This window comes from Bison bison, unplaced genomic scaffold (assembly GCF_000754665.1).
Source record: "Bison bison bison isolate TAMUID 2011002044 unplaced genomic scaffold, Bison_UMD1.0 scf7180017864499, whole genome shotgun sequence".
NCBI lineage: Eukaryota > Metazoa > Chordata > Mammalia > Artiodactyla > Bovidae > Bison > Bison bison.
Window position 1 is genome coordinate 6,809,436 of NW_011495058.1, and position 12,190 is coordinate 6,821,625.

At 45.1% G+C, this 12,190-nt stretch overlaps 1 protein-coding gene across 1 annotated transcript in view; it reads right to left on the reverse strand.

Annotated features, from left to right (window-relative positions):
* The window catches only part of LOC104980424 (splicing factor U2AF 65 kDa subunit-like), a 2,716-nt gene extending 2,553 nt beyond the window's left edge, over positions 1 to 163 (reverse strand). The window contains 2 exon segments of the mRNA XM_010829120.1: positions 2 to 46; positions 48 to 163. Coding sequence (XP_010827422.1) covers positions 2 to 46; positions 48 to 149 — 147 coding nt within the window. The 5' untranslated portion in view covers positions 150 to 163.
* Between the last annotated feature and the right edge of the window lie 12,027 nt (positions 164 to 12,190).

The following is a 12,190-nucleotide window of genomic DNA, read 5'->3' on the forward strand; positions in this document are numbered from 1 at the left end:
CCCGGTTGCGGCGGTCGCGGCTCCGGCTGCGGCGCTTGCGGTCCCGGGCTCCGGGAGCGGCTGTGGCTGCGCTTGCGGTGCCGATTCTCCTTGTCGCGCTCTTGCTTATTCTCGTTGAGCTGCCGCTCGAACTCGTCGAAGTCCGACATACTGAGGCGGCCGCGTAGGGTTGTTAGTGATTTTTTAAATTAATTTTTTACTGGAATATAGTTGATTTACAGTGCTGTTCATTTCTGCTCTACTGAAAAGTGAGTCATTTATACATATACATGTATCAACTCTTCTTTTAGATTCTATTCCCATTTAGGTCATTACAGAGTATTGAGTAGAGTTCCCTGTGCTATAGAGTAGGTCCTTATTTGTTATCCTTTTTATATATAATTGTGTATACATGTCAATCCCAATCTCCCAATTTATCCCCTATCCCCCACCGTTAATAATTTTCTTTAGCTTCTGTGTTTTGTGCCAGTGAACTCACGTCAGAGTGACCATTAGATGCTTAACAGTCAAAAATATCAGGAGACAGGGCTTAAATTGCACCATTACAAGGATTATTACTTCGTATTCTGTTGTGGGTGTGAAGTTCTCTAAGAATGATGGAGGATTTATGGAGTGTTTCTGTCATCTAAAATGCGCAGACTTGGATATGGTACACCTTCCTCTTGGAAGATTGTTTCTGCATTTCTGGTTGAGTTCTTTCCTTTCTGGAAATCAATGAATACATTGGATTTAACGGAAAAGTAGGCGAGTGGTTGCTACAAGATACTGGAACCAATGTATTGAAGGAATAAGCCTGCATTGGATTAATATTTGGAGAAGGCAATGGCACCCCACTCCAGTACTCTTGCCTGGAAAATCCCATGGACGGAGGAGCCTGGTAGGCTGCAGTCCATGGGGTCGCTAGAGTCGGACACGACTGAGCGACTTCACTTTCACTTTTCACTTTCACGCATGGGAGAAGGAAATGGCAACCCACTCCAGTGTTCTTGCCTGGAGAATCCCAGGGACGGTGGAGCCGGGTGGGCTGCCATCTATGGAGTTGCATAGAGTCGGACACGACTGAAGCGACTTAGCAGCAGCAGGATTAATATTGCAAAAATAGCACCTGCATCACACATGGACCTGTGCATTGTTGAGAAGGAGATGGAAAACTAAATCTACACAAGAAATAGTTGCCTGTGCTTTTGTCTCATAAGTGTGACATGAAAAATTATAGTGTCTCAGTAAATTTCCTAAGAAAAGACACCATCCAAGAGATATACCATTATATATGTATAATGTAGAACACAGGATGATACAAGAGGATGCAGGCTCATGATGAGAGGGAGAAATATCTCATACAGGCTTCTCAATCAAAACTCATCCAACTAAGAGTGATTCTAATATTTTAGTATAGTTTATCTATAAGTTGATTAAATTAAATACTTAAGATCTGCCATATATTTTTTGACTCACACAATGTTTCCTGTTCAACCTTAATTTAAAAAAAAAAAAATTTTTTTTTCCCCAGTCACATGGCATGTGAGATCTTAGTTGCCCAACCAAGGATTGAACCCATGTCCCCTGCATTGGAACCACAGACTCGTAACCACTGGACCACCAGGAAAAATGCCTACTGTTCAAAAGCATACGTTTAAAACACTTTAAGGCATTGTTTGGTTGCATTACAACCCTGGGATCAGAGAGAGCCCATCAACAATTGTAGTTGAGATTCTGAGATCCAGAGTGAGTAAAGGAGGGTAACAGTGACCCCCTAGAGCCTGGGACACTGGCAAGTCTATTTCTGTCTGGTGAGGTCACTCAGTTGTGTCCGACTCTTTGCAGTCCCACGGACTGTAGCCTACCAGGCTCCTCGATCCACGGGATTTTCCAGGCAAGAGTACTGGGGTGGTTGCCATTTCCTTCTCCAGGGGATCTTCCTGACCCAAGAATCGAACCCGGGTCTCCTGCATTGTAGGCAGACGCTTTACCATCTGAGCCATTACCTTAAACACAGTCCAAGCCCCCTATTTCTGTCTGGGAAACAGCATATACCTGCTTCCGAAAAGGGGTACTAGAAGCTTGGGTCTTAAATGACTTTTTTTTCTGGAGGATTTATCTATTGTTGAGGGTGGGTTCCTCTACTATTATTGTGTTGTCTCTGTCTCCCTTCAGATCTGTTAGCATTTGATGAACATATTTAGATGCTCTGAGAGCTCCGATGGCAGGTGCACGTATGTACATGCTTTATATTTTCTTGACAAACTGACCCTTTTATCATTATATATTGACCTTCTTTATCTTTTGTTAAATCTTTGGCTTAAAGTCTATTTTATCTGATGTAAGTATAACTAATCCTGCTCTCTTTTGGTTTCCTCTTGCATGGATATTTTCTTTTTTCTATCTTTGCACTTTGCGCCTGCACTTTGAGTATCCTTAAAGCGAAAGCAGGTCTCTTGTAGGAAGCATAAAGGTCTTAAAGGTCTTGCTTTTTTAATCCACCCATCACTTCTTGTCCTTTGTCTGCAGCATTCAATAAATTTACATTCAGAGTAACTGGTAGGTAAGGACTTACTAATGCCCCCTTATTAACTGTTTGCTGGGAGTTTTAGAGTTCTTATTCTTTTCTTCATTTCTTCCTTTGTGAGCTGATGATTTTCTGTGGTGTGCTTTGATTCTCTTTATCTTTTGTGAATCTACTGTAGGTTTCAGCTTTGCAGTTACTATGAGGCTTACATCTCATAGACATAACATCTCGTAGATGTAACAGCCTGTTTTACACTGATAACAATTTAACTTCAAATGCATTTAAAAACTCAACTCTTTTACTCCCTTCTTTTAAGTTCTTGATGTCACAGTTTACATCTTTTTTATATTGCATATCCATTAAATTATTGTTCCTTAGCTATTTTTAATACTTTTATCCTTTAACCTTTAAGACTTAAGTGGTTAGCACATAACCATACTACAGAATTGTAGTATTCTGAATCTGACTATATGCTTACCTTGAACAGTGCTGCACATTTTCCTGTTACTAGATAACATGCCTTTATTTAAGCTTGAAGAAATCATATCACCCTTTCTTGTAAGGCATGTCTAATGGTAATGAATGGCACATGGAGGCTGGTGACAGGTGTCAGGGTGGCAGTATGCAGATACACATCTGTAGGCACCCACTTTGAAAGTGTGCACAGTGGTAAGGGTCAGCTGTAGAAGACTAGGCTAGTGTTTCACACTCATGCAGCCACAGAGGTATTGGCTGGTGGCCTGTGCAGGACCCAGGATCAAGAGCATAGAGGCGGAAATGGAAAGGGACTTGGTCTGTCAATATAAATGCCAGTGCAGGTCAAATGCTGGTGAAATCAGCAGGGGTCCATGGTGGCTGTCCTGGTCATTGATTTCTTCAGTGGTGAAAGCTCATAGGGCTGTCTGCCAAGCAGGTCACTGAGAACAGCAATTGGTCCTGCTTCTCGACTGTCGTTAGTAACCCCTGCCATTTTTCCTCCCCTCTTATACCTCTCATCTTTGCTGGTAGCCAAACAGGCTGATGTAAGCACAAAGCTACTCTTGGAAGCATTGTTTGAATACAAGAGACTAGATACAAGAAAATACTCATAAGCAGGGCTAGTTACAGAAACCCCTGGGCATTCATACAATGGAATCATATGCAGCCACAAGAAAAGAATGAAGGTTACCTTTGTGTATGAGTATGGAAATACATTCAAGACTCATTTTTAAATGGAAAATGTAGGGTGTAGAATTTTATGTAAATGTGTTACCATTTGGGTAAGAAAAGGAAAAACAGATATGTAAGCATTTTTCTTTGGCCTTGCATCTATTTTTTTCAGGGAAGAAAATACCTGATAAGAAGGAGAGAAACTTTGGGAGAGAGGATTATTTGTTGTTTCCAGAAAATAGTACCATGGATCTTCCCAGCATTTGTTGTTTAATCACTCAGTTGTGTCCGACTCTTTGTGACTTCATGGACTGCAGCACGCCAGGCTTCCCTGTCCTTCACTATCTCCCGGAGTTTGCTCAAACTCATGTCCTTTGAGTCGATGTTGCTATCCAACCATCTCATCCTGTTTCCAGCTTCTCCTCCTGTCCTCAGTCTTTCCCATCTTAGCTACTTATAGCAACAGGTGACCCTTGACACTTTGTGGATTAATTCCAGATTCAGTGACAATAATCTCAAGTTCAGGAAAGTTCACAGGAGAAACTTTTTCTCGACTCTTCCAGACTCCCAGTCCTCCCATCAATGCTCAGAAGAGGTGCATTATCCACCGGAAGCCCTAGTGTAAGAAATGGAGATAACTAGGAGCTTGGTAACATTTATTCTATTCTGAGTGTGAAATATGTGTGACGATGCTGTGTCATGGGGAAGATAATAAATCATATGATCTTTACGCCCTCCCCCAAAATTCAGAATATTGTTGGAGAGACAAGACACGCATTCCTTGGGAGCATTAAAAAGAGGCAGAATCCACTGTGAGGTATTTGACAAACATGAGTTTTCTTAATCTGCCCACTTACCTGGATCATTTGGGAAGAACTAGTAAAGATCCCAAGACATTGTGTATAGAAAGTACTTTGTAAACTGTTAAGTCCTAGGAAAATGTTGCCTTCCATGTCAGTAAACAAAAGGTATTGCAGGCATCGAACCACCCAGGAGGGCATGCCCTGAGGGGACTCGGGATGGAAAAAAAGGGCTGACTGATGTCAAGCCCTGAGCTACTGCAGTCACTCCCAGCTGAGCACCTGGAGGTGATTCAGAATGGAAAAAAGCTGGATCCTGGTCCTAGATAGTTGAAGTGAAAGTGTGAAAGTGAAGTCGCTCAGTCGGTCTGACTCTTTGCGACCCTGTGGACTGTAGCCCACTAGACTCCTCCATCCATGGGATTCTCTAGCAAGAATACTGGAGTGGGTTGCCATTAAGGTGCATATCAAAGGAATGATTTTAGTGAGCCCGTAGAAAAGTGCTAAAATTTTTAACTTGAGATATCTGGTTTTCTTTAACTGTAATCTTTTGAAGCTTCAATTACCAGATCTTTGTTGCACAACCCCCTAGCCTGGCTCCTCCCTTTAACCTCTTGGGAGCAGCCTCTCAGAGGCTGTGTCCTGGGCTTAAGTCTTCAGTTCTGTCCACCAAAGAAAAGATAACGCTCAGCATCGTGCATTTTTCTTTCAGGGGATAGTAGATATTGTCATTTACTTTTGGTTAGAGAAGGCTTCAGGGCCTCTCAGATGGTGCTAGTAGTAAAGAACCTGGCCTGCCAGTGCAGGAGACTGTAAGAGATAAGGGTTCAATCCCTGGGTCAGGGAGATCCCCTGGAGGAGGGTATGGCAACCCACTCCAGTATTCTTGCCTGGAGAATCCCATGGACAGAGGAGCCTGGTGAGCTATAGTCCACAGCATTGCAAAGAGTCAGACACAACTGAAACAACTTAGCACGCGCGCAGAGAATGCTTCACAAAGGAGGTAGGTGTATAAACCTGAGCTGGAAACACCGGCGGCAGGTGGCAGAGTGGTGAGGAAGGGTTTGCAGATGGGGAGGTACAGGTGTTACTGGAAGGCAGGAGTGGGCGTGGTCAGGAGAGATGGGTGAGCCAACTTGAGAGGTTGCTGTTTTAAATCTAAGGATATCAGGGAGCCAAGGTTGGTGACATGGTTTCTACCTAGCCTGTAAGAACCTAATCTGAGGTTTCAAGTTCCAAGTTGAAGCTCAAGGTCAACCAGATCCAGGCATAAAATCTGTCTTCTGAAACTCAACCTGCTATCTTCAGCTTGGCATCAGCAGGGGCAGGGTGGGGGGAGGTCAGGGATGGGCATGGAGAAGCGAGGTTGCAGGAGCCCAATCTTGTAGAGCTTTACAGAAGGTTCTGGATGTTTAGGAAGCATGGAGGTCCACAGACCAGACTGCCTGACCACCTGGACAGCTAATTTCTGCCCTTGTTGCTCAAGAGAATTTAGGGAAACCAAGAACAAAGCTGCAAGATAAATTAAATCAAAGCAAGAGAAGAAATAAGGCAAAGGGAAGATAAGGCAAAAAAGATGCACCTGAAGTATGGTTATTCCACACCACATGTGCCATGCTTTCCTCACATTAGCTAGAATTGACCTTGCATTTGTCTGTACATAATGAGAACAAGGAAATAAAACCAGTCAGGTGATTTGCAGCTTCCCTGGGCACAGGAAGGTGGATAAAGACCTTGCTTTGTCACCTCTCACTTGGCCTGATGCAGGAGAAGGCAGAGGAAGTGAGGGAGCCTGGCCTTCTGCCTGACAGACATCTGCTGACTGCTTAGGCTCACAGAGGGGTGGGGCGGGGACTATGGCAGATGCTGGCCTACAGTGACAGTAAACCAGTGACACAGAGGAGCCATCAGAAGAGGGACAGCCCCTGCCCCCTACCCCCCACCCCCACCCCAGTCCTTCTGATACAGAGACAGCTGGTCAGGGGAATCATGCAGTGCCTCTGGGGAGCCCATTCCTGGCAGGGTTCGGCCTGGGCTGGCCCTCTTGCAGGCTTGTGGGTGAACCTTCCGGGCTCTGCTCTGGGAACCCGCCCCAGCCATCCGGCTCTGCAATCCCCATTCCTGGGTGCTGAGCTGTTCAGGCGGCAGTCAGAGGAGGCTGAGTCCAGGACAGGGAGCCAGGGAAAGTGAGGGCCTCCCCCAGAAGCTAAGGCAAACAAATCTAGAGCGATTTTGGGCTCTGCACCTGCAAAATGGATGAACTGGTTTGGGGGTTTTTCGATTAGAAAAACGGGACTTTGTTGCCTGCCTTAATTCCTTCTTGGCAGCTCTCTGAAGGTGATGCTGAGATTTGAGATAGACGGGAAAGAGGAAGAAATGATTCTTTTCCTCTCTTTACTTTTTTCTTATTTATACCTTCTATCCTCCTCCCCTCACAGTGGCTCAGCCGGTAAAGAATCTGCCTGCAATGCAGGAGACCAGGGTTTGATCCCTGGGTCAGGAAGAAGGGAATGGCAACCCACTCCAGTATTCTTGCCTGGAGAATTCCATGGACAGAGGAGCCTGCAACGATTGTGGGCTGCAACAATCCATGGGGTCACAAAGAGCTGGACATAAATAAGCAACGAACATTTTCGCTTTCACAAACATACTGCACTCCCTTCTCCACACCACCCCCAACCAGACACAGTACCCTTAATGGGTTAAGTGAAAATCGTGCCCCCAAGAAGTTTCCAGTGCTGTGTTTCTGGGGTCCCTTGGAAGCCAATGCTCTTTTCCTAAGGAGTTGTAGTTTCTTACTCTCACCTGCAGCCTCTGCTTTCCCTTCTTGTTGCCAAAAGCACATGATAGAACCCAGTCAAGCTTCCCCTGCCCCTCTGCCCCCTCACCCCTCACAGCCCCTCCCCCTAGCCACCTCACAAAGGAGCTGAGTCCTCCTTTATGGCCACAGTCACCTTGAGGTGCCCTAAATTGATCTCAGGAGTTCAGGAGGGATTCTGGAGTTTCTGGGAGCACAGTGCAGATTCCAGGGTTGAAGCTCCCTGCTCCTTGACCATCCGAGGTTCACAGGGAGGCTGAGAGCCAGAAGCAGCTGGGTCAGGGGCGTTCTCTGCTCTCAGGTCTCTGGGTCTTACTGGGTGCATGTACTTATCTGTGCTGCAGTTGGTGGCTTTCTTACTCCTGATCTTCAGCTGCACCCAGGAAGGGCTTGAGTGTGTGCTTAGGGCCAGTTTGGGCCCTTTCTTGGTCACATTGAGGTAGGGAGATCCAGTTTGTGTATTTCTATGCAATATGTGTGTTCCTGACTGAATAAATCTTCAGCAGAAGCAAAGCCTGATAATTTTGGAGAAGAGTTTGTTTCCATTTAGCAGTTGGTGAATTAGGATGTGGTAGACACTTATTCTGCTTATTCTCTGGCCCAAGGGGGTTCCATCCTTAGCCTGTACCCCACAGGTGTGTCGGGTATTCTTCAACCGACAGGTAGGTGGTTCTTGGAGCAGGAGGTAGGATTGAGAAGTCAAGGAGAGAGAAGTGAGGACCAAGGGAGAGCTGGAAGGAGTGGGTGAAAGCTAGATTGGAATTGGGATTCTGCTCGTAGTGGATTTTGTTCCCTACCCTGCATCCAGTCTCTGGCTCCATGAATCTGAAGACACTGCTAATATATGTGCAGACATCTCTCCTGATGTCACATGGAAATCTCTCACTCAACACACCCAAATTTCACTTGCATCTTTCTTCTCCAAACTACTCTCCCTTCTCTATGAGTCCCCCACTAGGTCCCCAAGCCCCAAATCTAGTCACTGAGTCTGGGCGAGTCGAGGCTGCTGCTTGGTCTCATCTGCTGTGCCCACCTTCACCTCCAGTCCCCACCACCTGCTTGGGGTTCCAAGTGCTGCCATGTTTCCCCTCACCTCCAGGTGAGTTATTTAATATCTCCTAGCCTCTGTTTGCTTCCCACTGATGAGGATAATGGAGAACCCACCTCACAGGGATGTGGATAGAAATAAAGGAGACTGTATCTGATGAACAGCCTTGATATTGTCCCACTCATGGAAGATGATAGTCTTGCCTTCAAGCCTCTCCCTTATTCCAGCCATGTTTTTTCCCAAATGGACATCTGTGTGACAATAGAAATTCCAAGTGCTGGGCATTTCCTACCCTTTCCACACCCATCTCAATGGAGAGGAGGCTTCCGAGGAGGAAGACACTCCGTGTTCCTAGACACTCCATGTTTTCCGTGTTCCTAGAGGCTGGCTGAGTGTGATCCCTTCACTCCACTTCCATACCCTCTGGAAAAAGGGGTTGAAAGGATAGAAACTCCTGAGGTCAAAGTCATGTGTAGACTCCTTAGTGGAAAAGAAATCAAAGTGAATGTCGCTGGGTTGTGTCAGACTCAATGAGACCCCACGGACTGCCAGGCTCCTCTGGCCATGGAATTCTCCAAGCCAGAATACTGGTGTGGGTTGCCGTTCCCTTCTCCAGGGGTTCTTCCCAACCCAGGGATAGAACCCAGGTCTCCTGTATTGCAGGCAGATTTTTTTTTTACTGTCAGAGCCACCAGGGAAGCCTTAGTGGAAGGAAGGAGTGAAACCTAGATTGGAATTGGGATTCGGCTCCTGGTAGATTTCATCCCCCTCCCTCGAATCTAGTCTCTGGCTCCATGAGTCTGAAGACATGCTAGTGTATGTGCACATATGTTGCTATGACTTTGTTCTCAGTCACTTGAAACAGAGATAATTTTGTCTGATAAAAAAAAAAAAAGCTTAAATGTAAGACCCATAGACCTCCTTCTATTTTAAGCAAAATTGGCTTTCTTTTTTTTTTTTTTTTGGTAAAAAAAGGAAGAAAAAATATTGCCCATCATGTGTGTGGCCTGAACACAACCCTCAAAACATCTTAAAGGTTATCCATCAAGGTTTTTAAAAGGAAATATATCATTCTTAATTGTTCTTATCTTAATATTATATAATACTTTGTGGATTTATTTTTTAACCTATCATCTTATGCCAGAAAGGGCCGTTTAGGCTTATTTTTATTTGTAGACTGAAACAAAAATAAAATATATGGGATTATGTTTACTATTTTAGACTTTATTCTCTATTATTTTGCCTTTCAACATGAAAAGGAATTTTGTGCTGCAGATCAACATTTGGCCTCGGTCAATGGTGCTCCCTTCAGGCCAGGAGAGAATGTCTAAGAGAACTCTGGGCCAGCAGGCAGCCATATATTTCTTGCTTAATCCTGTGTGTGTGGGTGAAGTATCAGGCAAAGGTATAAATAAAATGTTCTGACTCCACATATGGTATCTGGGGTTGAAAAATCCTTCATAAACTTTTCCATTCCTATCAGCAGTTTTACTCATTAGGGGACGTCCAGAAACTCTTCTTTTGGGATTATTTGAGAAGCAGCAACAGCTTCTTAGAAAAAAGCATGCTTGCTGTAAGATTCAGCATAAAGATTGAGTGCCTGTGGGCAAGGAGTCCTTAAATAGCCATCTAAATGTTCAGTGGGGCTTCCCCTCTTGTTGGCTTTTCTGTCCTCAGAGCCTGGATTTTTCAGTAGCATAGCCACAGCGATGGAAATATGCTTGGCCCTTTCCCTCCCGTGGACCAGGATCATGTCCATGGGCCAGCAGATGGCTTTTCTCCCTTCTGTCTGCACCTAGTTAGTGCTAACGTGGGGATCCAGAGTGGGAAATCAGGCCCAGAAGATATCATTTCAAAATCCTAACAACTGCAAAATTTTAATAGCGTATTTGCATCTTGCCCCTGACTCATTGGAAAAGACCCTGATGCTGGGAAAGATTGAGGGAAAAAGAAGGGGACGACAGAGGATGAGATAGTTGGATGGCATCACTGACTCAATGGACATGAGTTTGAGCAAACTCTGGGAGATAGTGAAGGACAACGAAGCCTGGTGTGCTGCAGTTCATGAAGTTGCAAAGGGTCAGACACAACTTAGCGACTGAACAACAAGAGCAGCAAATCAAAGTTATGATGCTCTTTCTGCCTCCTTGTGAGACTGAACTTGGGCCAGGTGCTGGAAAAAGCATACTTGCATTAAAAAGAGCCAATAGATGGGTGTGTCCTGAGAGACAAAATACCTAGATTCAACCTACACGTGGTCTCACTCATAGGAGAGAAAGATCCCATCCTTGCTAAGCAACCCCAGAAACAGACACTGCAGCTGAGGGTGGCAGAGGCTGACAGAGGCTGGTGAATGTAACTTTGGAGCTAAGGTCACATGACACACACTCCCCTCTGTTTGTTGCTGAGTGCCCTACCTAGCACCTCACAACTGAGTGTTGGATGTTTGGACAAATTGAGAGGGCCAAGCACCAGACCAGACGGTGTCACACTCTTTTTCTCTGTCATCTGCCATTTCTAAACATTACAAGATCACCTGTTCTTTCACAACAAGGACATTGCTTCTGCTTCGATTTCTTTTATTACTCCAGATGATTGTGCTCAGTTGCAGTCAGACAACATTCAACATCTTTAGTGAAGGATCTTGTAATAAACTAGTAAGATTCAGCCTCAGGGCCTCTCGCATACACAGGCTGCCTTCCAAGAGTCAGAGGAGCCCTAGCAATGTGTTCACAGGAGGGTCACATGTATGTTTTAGGTGTATAAACAGTAAGAAAGATTCACTCACGCTTGGTTAAGATTGTTTTTTGTTTCCATTCCAACTTCCCCAACCTCTACTGTTGTGGTGTTAGTGTGTGTGTGCTTAGTCACTCAGTCATGTCCAGCTCTTTGCAACCCCATGGACTGTAGCCCACCAGGCTCCTATAGAGGAGCCTGACTACTGGAGTGTAGTCACAGGCATTTTGGGGCTCCAGCTAAAAAGAAGTGGAGTTGGGAGTACATTTGGTTTGGGTTTAGTTGGGGGTGCTTTTGTGGTTGGGCTTCCCAGGTGGTTCAGTGGTGAAGAATCTGCCTGCCAATGCAGGAGACACGGGTTCAATCCCCGGTTCGGGAAGACTCCCTGCCCCAGAGAAGGAAATGGCCACCCACTCCAGTATTCTTGCCTGGGAAATCCCATGGACAGAGGAGCCTGGCGGGCTACAGTCCAAAGGGTTACAGAGTCAGACAAAACCCAGCAACTAAACAACCACTTTTGTGATTGGCAAAGTTTCCAATTACAGCGAAGTTATTGCTAACTGTCTGTAGAAATGACTTGTAAGAATATCCCTTTGGCTCCCTGTGCTGAGGCAGCCGGCTCTGGGACACAGAACTGAGTATGTTCGATAGCATCGGACCCAGAAGTTTGTGCACTGTTAAGGAAAAGCAGGGTTTAAGATGTACAAAGCAGGGGGCTAATCTGTAAAGATTCTTACAAATGTCAGATACACAAAATTGTAGGCAGAGGACTTCATTTTCAGTAACGAGTCAAAACAGAAGTTCTCTGATTTCTGAAAAAAAATGTATGTAGTTATAAAGACTCTATGCCATGTTTACCCACTCCAGTGTTCTTGCGTGGAGAATCCCAGGGACAGGGGAGCCTGGTGGGCTGCTGTCTATGGGGTCGCACAGAGTCGGACACGACTGAAGCGACTTAGCAGCAGCAGCAGCAGCAGCGTGCCATGTTTTCTCTTTTAACGGGAGTTCTGCAAAAGAGATTTCTTAGAAATGCTGTGTTTTAACCTGCCTTTGTGGTATTTTTTTTTTTTAACAATCTGTAATTTGTATTTTGTTGTGGTTTATTTTCATTCTAAGTAGGTATTTGCTTTTAT